This window comes from Blastocystis sp. subtype 4 (assembly GCF_000743755.1).
Source record: "Blastocystis sp. subtype 4 strain WR1 chromosome Unknown seqid_0308, whole genome shotgun sequence".
Lineage (NCBI taxonomy): Eukaryota > Bigyra > Opalinata > Blastocystidae > Blastocystis > Blastocystis sp. subtype 4.
Window position 1 is genome coordinate 1 of NW_014569239.1, and position 11,420 is coordinate 11,420.

At 41.3% G+C, this 11,420-nt stretch overlaps 3 protein-coding genes across 3 annotated transcripts; all 3 read right to left on the bottom strand.

The window, feature by feature from the left end:
- Positions 1-2,945: 2,945 nt before the first annotated feature.
- On the bottom strand, positions 2,946-4,307 carry JH06_4118 (endoplasmic reticulum-golgi intermediate compartment protein 3-like protein; the record flags this gene model as incomplete). The annotated part of the gene is made up of 3 exons (XM_014670221.1): positions 2,946-3,405; positions 3,436-4,120; positions 4,154-4,307. The coding sequence occupies 3 exons, from the start codon at positions 4,305-4,307 to the stop codon at positions 2,946-2,948; spliced, it is 1,299 nt and encodes a 432-aa protein (XP_014525707.1).
- Positions 4,308-6,092: 1,785 nt separating this feature from the next.
- Positions 6,093-7,614, bottom strand: JH06_4119 (hypothetical protein; the record flags this gene model as incomplete). Its single annotated transcript, XM_014670222.1, has 6 exons — positions 6,093-6,976; positions 7,008-7,144; positions 7,175-7,263; positions 7,296-7,452; positions 7,496-7,560; positions 7,594-7,614. 6 exons carry the CDS (start codon positions 7,612-7,614, stop codon positions 6,093-6,095), a joined length of 1,353 nt encoding a protein of 450 aa, XP_014525708.1.
- A 1,920-nt stretch (positions 7,615-9,534) lies between these two features.
- JH06_4120 (protein kinase) lies at positions 9,535-10,730 on the bottom strand (the record flags this gene model as incomplete). Its single annotated transcript, XM_014670223.1, has 3 exons — positions 9,535-10,044; positions 10,075-10,354; positions 10,384-10,730. 3 exons carry the CDS (start codon positions 10,728-10,730, stop codon positions 9,535-9,537), a joined length of 1,137 nt encoding a protein of 378 aa, XP_014525709.1.
- Between the last annotated feature and the right edge of the window lie 690 nt (positions 10,731-11,420).

Below are 11,420 nucleotides of genomic sequence, written 5' to 3' on the forward strand. Positions count from 1 at the left end.
CTCGCTGTTACTACCATCTTCCAGTACTTTGAAATCTTCAAGAAGGAGAGAGAAGAGTTGGGATTCCTGGGATTCTAAGGGGTTGTGATTGTTTGTTGACAAAGATGAAATGGGTTGTTTGATTGGATACAAAACGCAACACAGGATTACTTCGTTGTTGAACACTGAAGAGTCTTTTCTATAGGAATCATAGACATATGCAGGTACTAATAAACAATGGAATTGCGTAAAGATTACAAGATACGAAGAAGAAACGAAAAACGAATTGTGTCTGGGAACACAATTAGAACACGATTATTCTTTCATTTTAGGTTGTAGTTCGTGAATTCGAATCTACTTGATCGTTTCTTTGTAAATCCTAACTCTGAGTGAAAACGATCAGAACGTGTCATGAATGCAAGTGAAAACGATGATGAAAATATGACTCAGCATCGTTCTGAATATGTTAATCAGTTATTAGAGAAGAATCGACAAGTGGGAGTAGTAAGTGAGGTACTAAGTGGTAGTTAGAGATTCTACTAAAACAGGAGAGGATAAATGTAAGCGTTTTGAACAATCGTTGGTATCTGTTGAATTCACTCATCACTAGGGTTGGATGCCGTTGAAGAAGCTAACAGCGTTCAACAAAAGCAACTAGAACGAGATCGAGTGATTATCAGTCAAAGTGGAGCATCTCTGAGTTTAGAGCATTTGCTCAATGAAATCATATCCTTTGTGATTCAATGAGATGAGAAAGGTGAAGTAGAATCCTTGATTCATACGACGATCTTAAAGCAGAGAATCAAACGTTTATAGAACAAGTAAGTGTGTAAATGGAGATTAAGGAGTTAGATTCGGGCGTTGCAAGCCATCGTTCGAGAGTACCAACAACCTCCACCCAATGGAAGTGATGACAATGTCAAAGTGCTAATGAAAACACTACGAGCAACAGAAGCACAACTCCAGAAAACGGAGGAAGATTTGAGAGTTCGGAGATGGAGGGTTTGAAGTGATGAGTAGTTGAAAGAATTGGAAAACAAAAAGAATAGAGATGCCTTGGAGATTGCACGAAGTCAGTTAGGGGCTATGGAGAATTCACTCACAGAACGTACCATTGAATTGGGGATATGAGAATAGGTGTTGAAGCAATGAGTCAGGAGCTAAAACGTGAGTTGATGCAATGTCAAGTTGCCTTAGCTGATTGTCGGTTAGAAAAGGATGAGGTTGTGAATGAGTTGACTAAATTACACGAACAGTTTGCCAATTGTAGTACAGCAGAGTATTCGCGAGAATGTGAATTGAAGATTATGGCTCTGAACGAACAGTTGGAGACAATGAGTGGTCTGTTGGCTCATGAACGCGAAGCAAGACTATTGGAGAGTGATTCACGTATCCGTGCGATTGAGGCGGAGAAGGCGAAGGAGAATGAATTTCGGCTTCAGATCGAGCGGTTACAGAAAGAACTGCTGGAGAAGTGTGATGAAATTGGAGTGATGCATGAGAACGTGAATGAAGCAAATGAGGAGAAGGAACGCTTTAGAACAGCTGCGGAACAATCATTTGCGTTGCAGGAAGCAGCTGCAAAGAGAGAAGAAGCGTTAATGAATGAAGTGCAGGAGGAAGAGAAGAAGCGAAAGCAAGTAGAATCGCGTTGTGTGGAGTTGCTCCAAGTGAAAATGGGATTAGAACGAGATGTAATGAGGTTACGAAATGAGGTAACAGCGTTGATGGAAGCAGAGAAGGAAGCAAGAGAGGAGGTGAAGGAGAAGGAGAAAATGTGTGTTGTTGCGAGGAAACGGTGTGATGCAACAGTGCGTCAGATCCATGAAGATCGAAAGCAGACTGTGATGCAAATGGCTATACGTTGGAAAGGAGAAAAGGAAGAGAATGAAGCGAGAGAGAAGGAATTGAAGGGAGAGATTGGGAATCTGGAGAAGCAAAAGGAGGAGGAGAAACAAAAGGGTTTGATTCGATTGGAAGAAGAAAGAAGGGAACGAGAGAAGGAGGTGAGAGAATTGAAGGAGGAGATCCAACGAATGCAGCGAGAGAAGGATGACTGCATAGCAAATGTTAAGAAAGAGAATGAGAGTATGATTCGACAGCTTAAGGAGAAACAGGCAAGTATGTTGATGGCTCGTGAGAAAGCTCTCAAGACACAATATGAACAGGATACAGCAATGCAGTTGAGTCGACAGAAAGAAGAAATGGAACGAGAAGCAGAGAACTTGCGAAGTGTGTTGGAGATGAAGTTAGTGAAGGCGAAGGAAGCTGCATTGGCTGAGCAAACGCGTGTATTCCAATCAGAGCTGGTGAAGTGTCAGAGAGAGAGTGAGGAGAAGGAAATGGAGATGGAGAAGCGACTAGTGAGTGAAAAAGAGGAGATGGAGAAGCGACTAGTGAGTGAAAAAGAGGAGATGGAGAAGCAGAGAATGAATGAGAAGGAGGATTTGAAGAAGTTGGAAAGAGAGAATGAGGAGAAGCGAGAGGTTTTGGAGAATGAGGTGAAACGATTGAAACAGAGAGTGGACGATTTGGTAGAAGCGATTCGTGCGAAAGATGAAGCAATGAGGCATCTTATGGAGAAACAGACAGAAGACTCTGTTGGAGCGAAAGAGATGGAGAAGGAGAATCAAACTGATGAATTGGAGAATCGATTGAAAGCGATAGAGAATGAGAAGAAGCGAATAGAAGAGGAGTTAGATGCAGTTCGCAAAGAACATGAAGATTCGATGAAACGTAAGCAAAGAATGTATGTCTGAGGAATAGAACAACAAGAGAAGATTAGTGAGTTAAAGAAGAAGTGTGTGAAGCTAAAAGCGATTGTATTAAAGTTGAAGGAGAAAGAAGAGAAGGAGAAAGGAAAAGAAGAGAAAGAAAAGGGAAAAGAAGGTGAACCAAAGAGGAAGAAATCATTACACAAAAGTGAAAAACTAAAAGAATCTGAAAGTGATTCAGATCTAAGTAACTCAGGATGGAACATATAGTACATATTGTTTATTCGTTTCATAACAAACAATAGTTAAACCTTTGCTTTGTAATACATCACAGTGTCCAACATTTTGGCAATCTACACATTCATTTCTCTCTCCTTCTCTTACTGCTGCCACACCTCCAATCACAGCACAACATCGTACAAGGAATCTTGCTAAGGACATTCTTCGATCTGTAATGATATGCATGAATGGAGTTAGATCATAAATGAAGAAGATTCCTGGAAGTGCCGAAATCTGACCAAAAGGAGATACTCCCACTTCTCGTTGAACAGAATACACGCTATATTGATTACTACTGACTGTAGTTGATGCATTTGTGTAGATCGTTGGAACTACATGCAAATAATAGCTTTGGCTCAACAGACTCGTAGCAACAATATCTACATTCTCCAATGGATTGGGAGTCCCAGGAATGAAATCACCAAATGCCAATCTATTCTTATAATCTCTCCTCTCTATCTACTTCTCAATATGATGAGTCGTATTGAATCGGAAAACTTGATCTTTTCCAAAACTGTGAACATGACGACTGTCGCGATTCTCAGCATGTCCTACGGCGATGTGGAAATTTCCCGCTACCTTATTCACTTCCAGAATTCCCCATAGCATGCAACCTTTCGCTGGTTCCCGATCTTTCAATACATCCTTATTCCTGCCATGACATTGAGGTGAATACTGTTCCACAAACCATGTATCCCAACCCCGATGACGATAAGCAGAAAGCAAATCCTCACATGTATTGCAACACTTGTTACTGACTTCGGCTCCAAAACAATTTCCACACGATGCATCATTGTTCTTCTTTGCATTACAATCATTCATAACTCGTACCTCTTCGAGAACCGATGACGTTGCAACGTTGACAGGATTTCCTTTTTCATTAAGATCAATCTTTACTACTCGTGACATCACACCCATCTGTTGCTGTCCTGATATATCCATTATGTCTAAAGAAGCATCTACGTTATTTAGATCGGCTTTCATCCTACCATGACAAGAAATTTCATAAAGAGAAATATTAAAGTTGATAACCATCTTTTCATTCCTTGTTGTGTCGATGGTAATTCGATCTTCTCGTTGCACTCGTAAAAAGGATGACAACTCCGATAGAAACAGAATCACCATTAAAACACCAGAGATAAGCGATACTAGTAGTTACAGAGATTCACAAGAATCGATACAGTATCCGCCACTCTCAGTCTTGATCACATAATCATCACCGATCTTGGGATAAAAGTCCAACTTTTCAAGTCGTTTCCCCAAACTGCGACTTGGAAGAGAAGACACATCTTCTTCCTCTTTACGACGTTGTCGAAGTTCAGAAACTGCGTCCATATCGTCGAAATGTAGCTGTTTCGTCTATGACTGTGGTCAGTGGAATTTGGAATTGCACAAATTTTGGAGTATTTGGCCATGGTTTGTATTGTCAGTATTTGTGAATGAACTCGCTATTGCTTGAACAAATAGAATCATGACACAGATCCTTCAAAGAAGTCTCATTCTAGCCTATTCATTAAGCTTCTTTGACGAATCATCAGCATTATAAAGAGACAATAAATTAACATCTTTGAATTTGTACCAAGCTCGAATCGCTGAAATTGGTATAGTAATATACTCATTCTAAGATATCACTCGATAGTCTCCATACTTACGTGTTCAAAGAAAAATATGGTTGGATAGAGATCCTTCTTCAACAAATCCTTCAAAACCTGATCTCGTTCCAATGTCCTCACTACAAGAAAACTTCGAGCTAATTCGGGTTTGGTATATTCTTCTCCCACCTCAACAAGAGCATCAACCAAACGTAACCTTCTTTGTGTGTCATCATATGTGTGTACCTTCAAAGCCAGATTCTTACGGCGATCTGATACGATCTGGGATTCCTTATTCCGTTTGCAGAACAGTCCAATCACTCTTCCTCCATCTAGAAATTGTGCCAAGCGACATTGTGCCAAAATCTCCAATTGCAGTGTCTCTGTCATAGTTACTCCCATTTTCTCTGCTTGCTTCAATCGCTTCTCATATTCTGGTCTCCAAAAGTCTCCTTTCGCAAAGATCTCTGTCATGGCGTATACGACTTCACGACTCAGGTAATAGTCCTTCGTTTGCACATGTGAAAAGATCGACAGCACTGTTGGATAATCTTTCAAATGATACGCACACAGAATGGCTGCAAAGAAGCCTCGTGGATCCGTAATGAGTTTCATTTCAGCATCTATGACTTCCAAATCACGATAGAAGGAAACACACTCAGCATCATATCCTCCTTCATATAAACCAAGCAATACTGCCGAATTCGCTACTAGAATTTGAAAAGAAGAGTTCTTGATCCGTTCCAAAAATGGTCGTGTTTCATCCAATCGTTTGCTTCCGAGAAGAGCACGAGTGTAAAGGGCTATGGTTAAAGGTGGAAACTTCTCTCACCTATGATATTCCACCGATGCTGATCGCGCTGAGAACAAGCATTCCACAACACATCTGTCAATCCATAATTCTTTTCAGAAATAATGGATTCGAACATCATTTCGATTGTAGAAACGGTTAGAAACACTTGCTCCTACGAATCAATCTCTTCTTGAACTTGAACATGCTTCAATGTGATAGTCTGCAAAAACTTGTTGATCGATGAATACCTTCGTTTTCGGAATAACGAACGCACACCAATCTCGATTTCCTACACTTCAACCCTAAGAGTCTTTCTCACATCTGAAAACACATCATCTCGTTCTGCAAGTTCGAATACAAGAGGATAAATCTAGTTCATTACCAGATCGAATCACACTCACATCATATCCCCTTGGCTTTCTTGCTTTGAGATAGAGACAGATTTCTGCGGTCGGCATGCGTTTTACATCATCTCTTGTTACAGCTGGTAACGACGAGAATCGATTTGTCGGTATAGGAGCCATAGAAGTTGAAGAGAAACTTCTTGGAACCGTTTGACATACCCAAGTAGCAAAAGGAACTGCCATTTTGGGAATTGGAGGAATACGTCGCAAAGCAACACTCAATATTCCCAATCGTAGGACTCCCCGTGGCAGAGCCAACTTTGTTGATAGAAACATCTTCTCTCAACAAAAGTGTGAATGAACAAACAAAGGACTCATAAAAGACTCAAATTCAATTCTTCCTCTTTCTATTAATCTCATTCAGTTTGCCTTTTGCCGATTCTGATGCTTCAAACGAAACTTGCTCCACAGGCTGCTCTACAGGAGCATCAAACACACCCGCTAGTGATTCCACTTCTCTCACATCCCACAGACAAAGATCCTGAGATGTACCACAAGCAGCCAACAGGTATGGCACCGAAGGATAGAACTGGCAGCAGAATACATTCCCCAGATTCACATTACGTTCTGCTACAAGACTTAGTTCAGCTCCACTTCGCCACAATCGCACCATTCCATCCTCTCCCGATGTGGCTACTAATTGTTTGGCTGCGGGATTCACCGATATTGATGTGCAAGGTCCTTCGTGGAGGTGTTGTGAGAACAGAGGCGAATCGGTTTTGCGCACATCGTAGTACAGACAGTCACCAGTCTCTGTAGTGACATAGAAACAGTACGGTGCCATCAAATCCCACGTTGCAGCCTCTGGCTTTGCAGGAATGCCAATCCAAGTTCCATTGTTAGGAGACCGTCCGTCCGTCACAGCACACAACTGATCGTACGAAGCAGTTAACAACACGTTTGCCTCCACTGGATGGAACTGAACTACGGGAATCTTATCTTTGTGGAAATTCAATGTTAACATGCATTTCTGTGTGGTGATATCCCACAGCTTAACAGTTGTATCGGCACTACTGGAGGCGAGGAGGTTGCGATATTCTTGATTCCAAGACAATCCCATTACTGCCTGTCGATGGCTTCCAGGCTTCAGAGAACGCTTCTTGCCACTGACAAGACCTCCAAGCACACACTCCGGCTCAATTGCATCCATGATGTCCGTATTGTAAATCTCGATCTCCGGTCTGAAGGTACCTACAGCTACAAAACTCCCCGTTGCTAGCAATGAGAATAAAAAGAATCAATTTACGATGCCCGTTCATATCAGGGAATTGACGAGGAACACAATCCATCCAAGCGAGGGATAATGGATATGCAGCAAGAAGTATATCATGATGGAGGTAGAAATTACCACTCTCTTCGTCATAAACGTGAATCTCAAGAGAACTGCTTATTACAACCGTGCCTATGACCTACCTTTGATCTTCATCTGACTTGGCTGCTAGCAAAACACAGTCTGTAGGAAGAATGTTCAAATCCTCCTCATTATCCGAATCCCACTCCTCCTATGCCAATCATCGTGAATATGTTTATGTACTTCAGGAACGGTAATATTCGCATCCTTGGATGGGTCTATAGAGGAAATGGGAATGCTGTCTCCCATGAGTCCTCGCACAACACCATCATCGCCCACTTCTTCTTCTCCAAAAACCTGCTGTTCTTGCACTTCATCCAACTTGTTTTGTTGTTCCAGGCTACAAGTTATTGTCTTTGATTACCATGCACATTCTCTTATACTCTTCAATTTCAGCCTGTGTAGGAACAGCGCGTATCGGCTTTCGAGCGGAACATCCTCTCGGGACCTAGCAATGACGGGAGAAAACAAACATTCAAACCCAACAAACGGTTGAATACATTTATTTGACGGCTGCAAGGAATGATTGAATGACCACAGCTTCTAAGCGGGACGAACGGTTATTGGTTTAAAATGGTGAAGAGTTTATATTAACAAACAAGTCTAGAATTCCTTGCTAAATGAGTCGGCCGTTTGCAGAACAGTTTGTATGTCACAGTTGGCAAAAAGGGAGTTGACCTCAAGAGAGGAAGTGACAATTAGCTCGACTCCAAGTACAGTGGCAATTGTTTTCAAGCTAGATAGGTGAGTAAACGTGAGGATCTTCTAACTGATCATTCTCTTTGTTCAATCCTACTTCTCTACAAAACGAATCATGTACAGAATTGAGACCTGCATCAAAAAGGTCGTCTCGAATTCGCTCTCCCTCCTTCTCGTTCTCCACTTGAACAGCGACATAGCTAGCCCTTATTCACTTCGCTCACCCCAACATATCATATTTCCGAATAAGTACAATGAGAGTAGCAATATTTTGCTGATACACATCACATTCCGATTCGTTCGCTGAAAACAGAATCTAGCACAATCAGACCCTATCTCATCAAATACATTGTTTCCAACAATTAAGATCTTCTTCCTGGTTCCACAGGAATTGCTCGACAGACTCTTTCTGTCGGTTGACCACGAATTCTTGAAAAGCATGGTCCCAACAATGAGCAAAAGCGAAGTAAAGATCCAAGCAAGAATGGTGGAGTTGTCCATTTGTCAAAAGAGGAAAAGTGATATTGGGATAAACAAACAGAAGACTTCGGCTTCGGGATGAAAACTAATTTTCTGCCTTTTCATACGTAAAATCAGGGAAGGAAGGAAGGTCCATAAGAATGTCATTCTACTTCTCTATCCAATTCTAATACCTACTGGTGGAGTGGCTTCATCGATATCAGCATATGTGTACTTCTTGTTGAAATAGGACGTATCTGTCTCATTCACCAAATTTGGTTTCCACGGAGGAGGAATCTCTTTGCGTTCTAATGCTTTCCAGTCGAGACCCTCAAAGAAGGGATGAGCCTTGACTTCTTCAGCATCTGCAATGCCAGCTCCTAATCGCAAAGCAGGATCCCTTATAAGTAACCGGGATATCAACGAAGCTGCAGCTGGAGAAAAGAGATTCTAAGATTGAAGAAGTTTGTGTGACATTACACTAAACTGCAATTTGGCTGTGAGAATATTTGAAAACATTTGTTTGCGATTCTTATCATAAAAGGGAGGCTATATGTTCAGTTCTTATACATACCTACAAGTCCAGCAATCATTTCATAGAGAAGTGTTCCCACAGACCACCAATCGACAGCTCGACCATATGGATGACCCACAAGCACTTCAGGAGCTACATATTCCGGTGTTCCTACAATATATCTTTCAAATCTCGAATACCACAAATCGTCTGAGCTGTAGCATCATAATTCGAGGTTAATTTGCTCAATCCAAAATCTGTGATCACAATATGGCCATCTCGGTCCAATAAGATATTCTCTGGTTTCATGTCCCTATAAAGGATATTATGCTCGTGAAGATGCCCAATTCCAACAATCACCTCTGCTACATAGAATCGAGCTCGCTCTTCACTAAAACGATGACACTGTTGAAGATGATAAAACAAAGGGCCTCCTGCTAAGAATTCCATTCCAATATACAGTTTTCCTTCTGTTTGAAATGCAAACTCTAATCGGCATAAAAATGGATGGTTAATCTCTTCCAAAATACGTCTTTCGCTTCGTGTATGTTCCACTTGTTTTCGAGCCAGAACGCGACTCTTCATTAGAATTTTGAGTGCATAAACATGCTTATCACGTTTACTCCGTACTAGAAGGACTTTTCCAAAGGATCCTTTCCCAATAACTTTTAGAAGATGGAAGTCATCTTTTGTTAGTGGACTAGCTACTTGAGATGTGGATATCATTCGTGTAGCAACTACAAATCATTCCTAACAATCATACAGACAATCATTCACATGCCCATAATAGCAGGATCGGCATACTCGAACAGGCTTATTACTCTTTTCTAATACCATTCGGAACTTACTACAATCTCCACATACAACTCGTCCACATAACCGACAGTGATGTTTCCTAATGAGGAAACTGAAACTCTTCAAACACGTCTGACATTCACTTACTTCACTATCTGGAATCCAAATCGTAGCTGGACTTAAGTCAGTCACCGGAATCTCGGTTGCACCACTGGAAGTCGTATTGCCATCATCACTCATTCGATTGGAGATTAAGGATCCCATTCCCATTGACTTGACCAAATATTCCCAGAACAACACAGATGTACACTGCTTGATAGAAGAATCTGTTCGAGCAAGTTTGGTAGAAGACAACTGGAAGAAGAGGAATATTGGTTCCAAAGCGATGAAGTTTGTCGTTGCATGGTTTGAAGATTCAGCTGGGCCTGTAGATATACAGACACATCCTAGTGACTCCTCCATCTCCTACAGATCATACCTTCTCGATAATCATACCATCACACGGTGACCTGCAGGAATCGAACAGGCCATCCAATTCACTGTATGTTGTTCCAGAAACTCTCGAATCCCTTTGGAATCCGTTCCACCCAATCCAAAGTTCAATTCACCCTGCAGAGAATGGGTGGATTCGGTTAGCGCTAACGTCCGCAATCTCCGCAGTACTTCATTTTCGCGGGACTGGAGCAGATTCTGAGCTTGGATACCACCTTGTCCGTAGGCCATTAGATAAAGGTTTGAAGCAGCTGAACGAGCCACAATTCGATCCCACACATATCTATATCACATATCTTCAATGCTTCCTACATGACATGTTGATCGGGAGTTTCACTATGGGGAATGGAGCGTTTAACATAACCACCTTGAGGAGAAGGAACACGCACATTGTTTACATTCGGATTGAAAACAATGACGCCAATGCCTAATTGGATGGCTTTAACGAAAAATGGAAGCATAGATCCCACTTGTAGTCCTTTTTCAACACATAAACTTCGACTCCATATTCCAGGCATCGTTCCCGAGCTAGGAATGATGAGCAATAAATTATCGCAAGATAGGCAGCCCTTGGTAGCAAATACACATGAACGAGGACAATCTTCACAATCAATAACAAGAGGAATGGCAATCTGTTCAAATCCCAGTTCCGATACCATTTTCATTTGTACCTATCCTCTAATTATTCCATCTCATAGAATACATGATGTGTGATAGCGTTTACAAATTGGATGGGATCACCTCCGAGATTATTCATTGTGACATATTCCCCCGTTTTCTCATTCCTCAAACGTCCATTTTCATCCGAGCATACACCGAAATCACGAAGCGTCTTTACTAAAGACAAAGAGACTGAACGAAAACATACATTTCGTTGAATCAGTCGGAGGATATTGCATTCAATGAATCTATTCTTATACGTATCAATGCGATATAGGTCTTTGACTCAGGAATGTACTTTTTGGAATTGTTGGAAATATATACTATTTTGTCACCGATTCTTGGGTTTTGCCAAATTGGGTTTATCTGTCGTAGCCATGAGAGTATGATGATAACAATTATCTGATACGTTATCGTTTACGAGAAATGGAGTGTTTGTGAATAAACAGAGAGAGTAAGTAATACTAAAGTACTAACTGGAAGGAATGATGAGCTCAGCATACTATTGTATTTTTAATGACTAGTTGAACGGTTAGGTGAGTGAGAAAAGTTGGTTAACGATGAATCTGCAGGGAAGCTTCCAATATCTGCCTCCAAAAGCATTAACGAAGAGAGCTCCAGCACTTTGAGCAGCAGATACAAGACCAGCTCCAAGACCAGTTGTTGATGTAACACTCATAGCAGAAGCA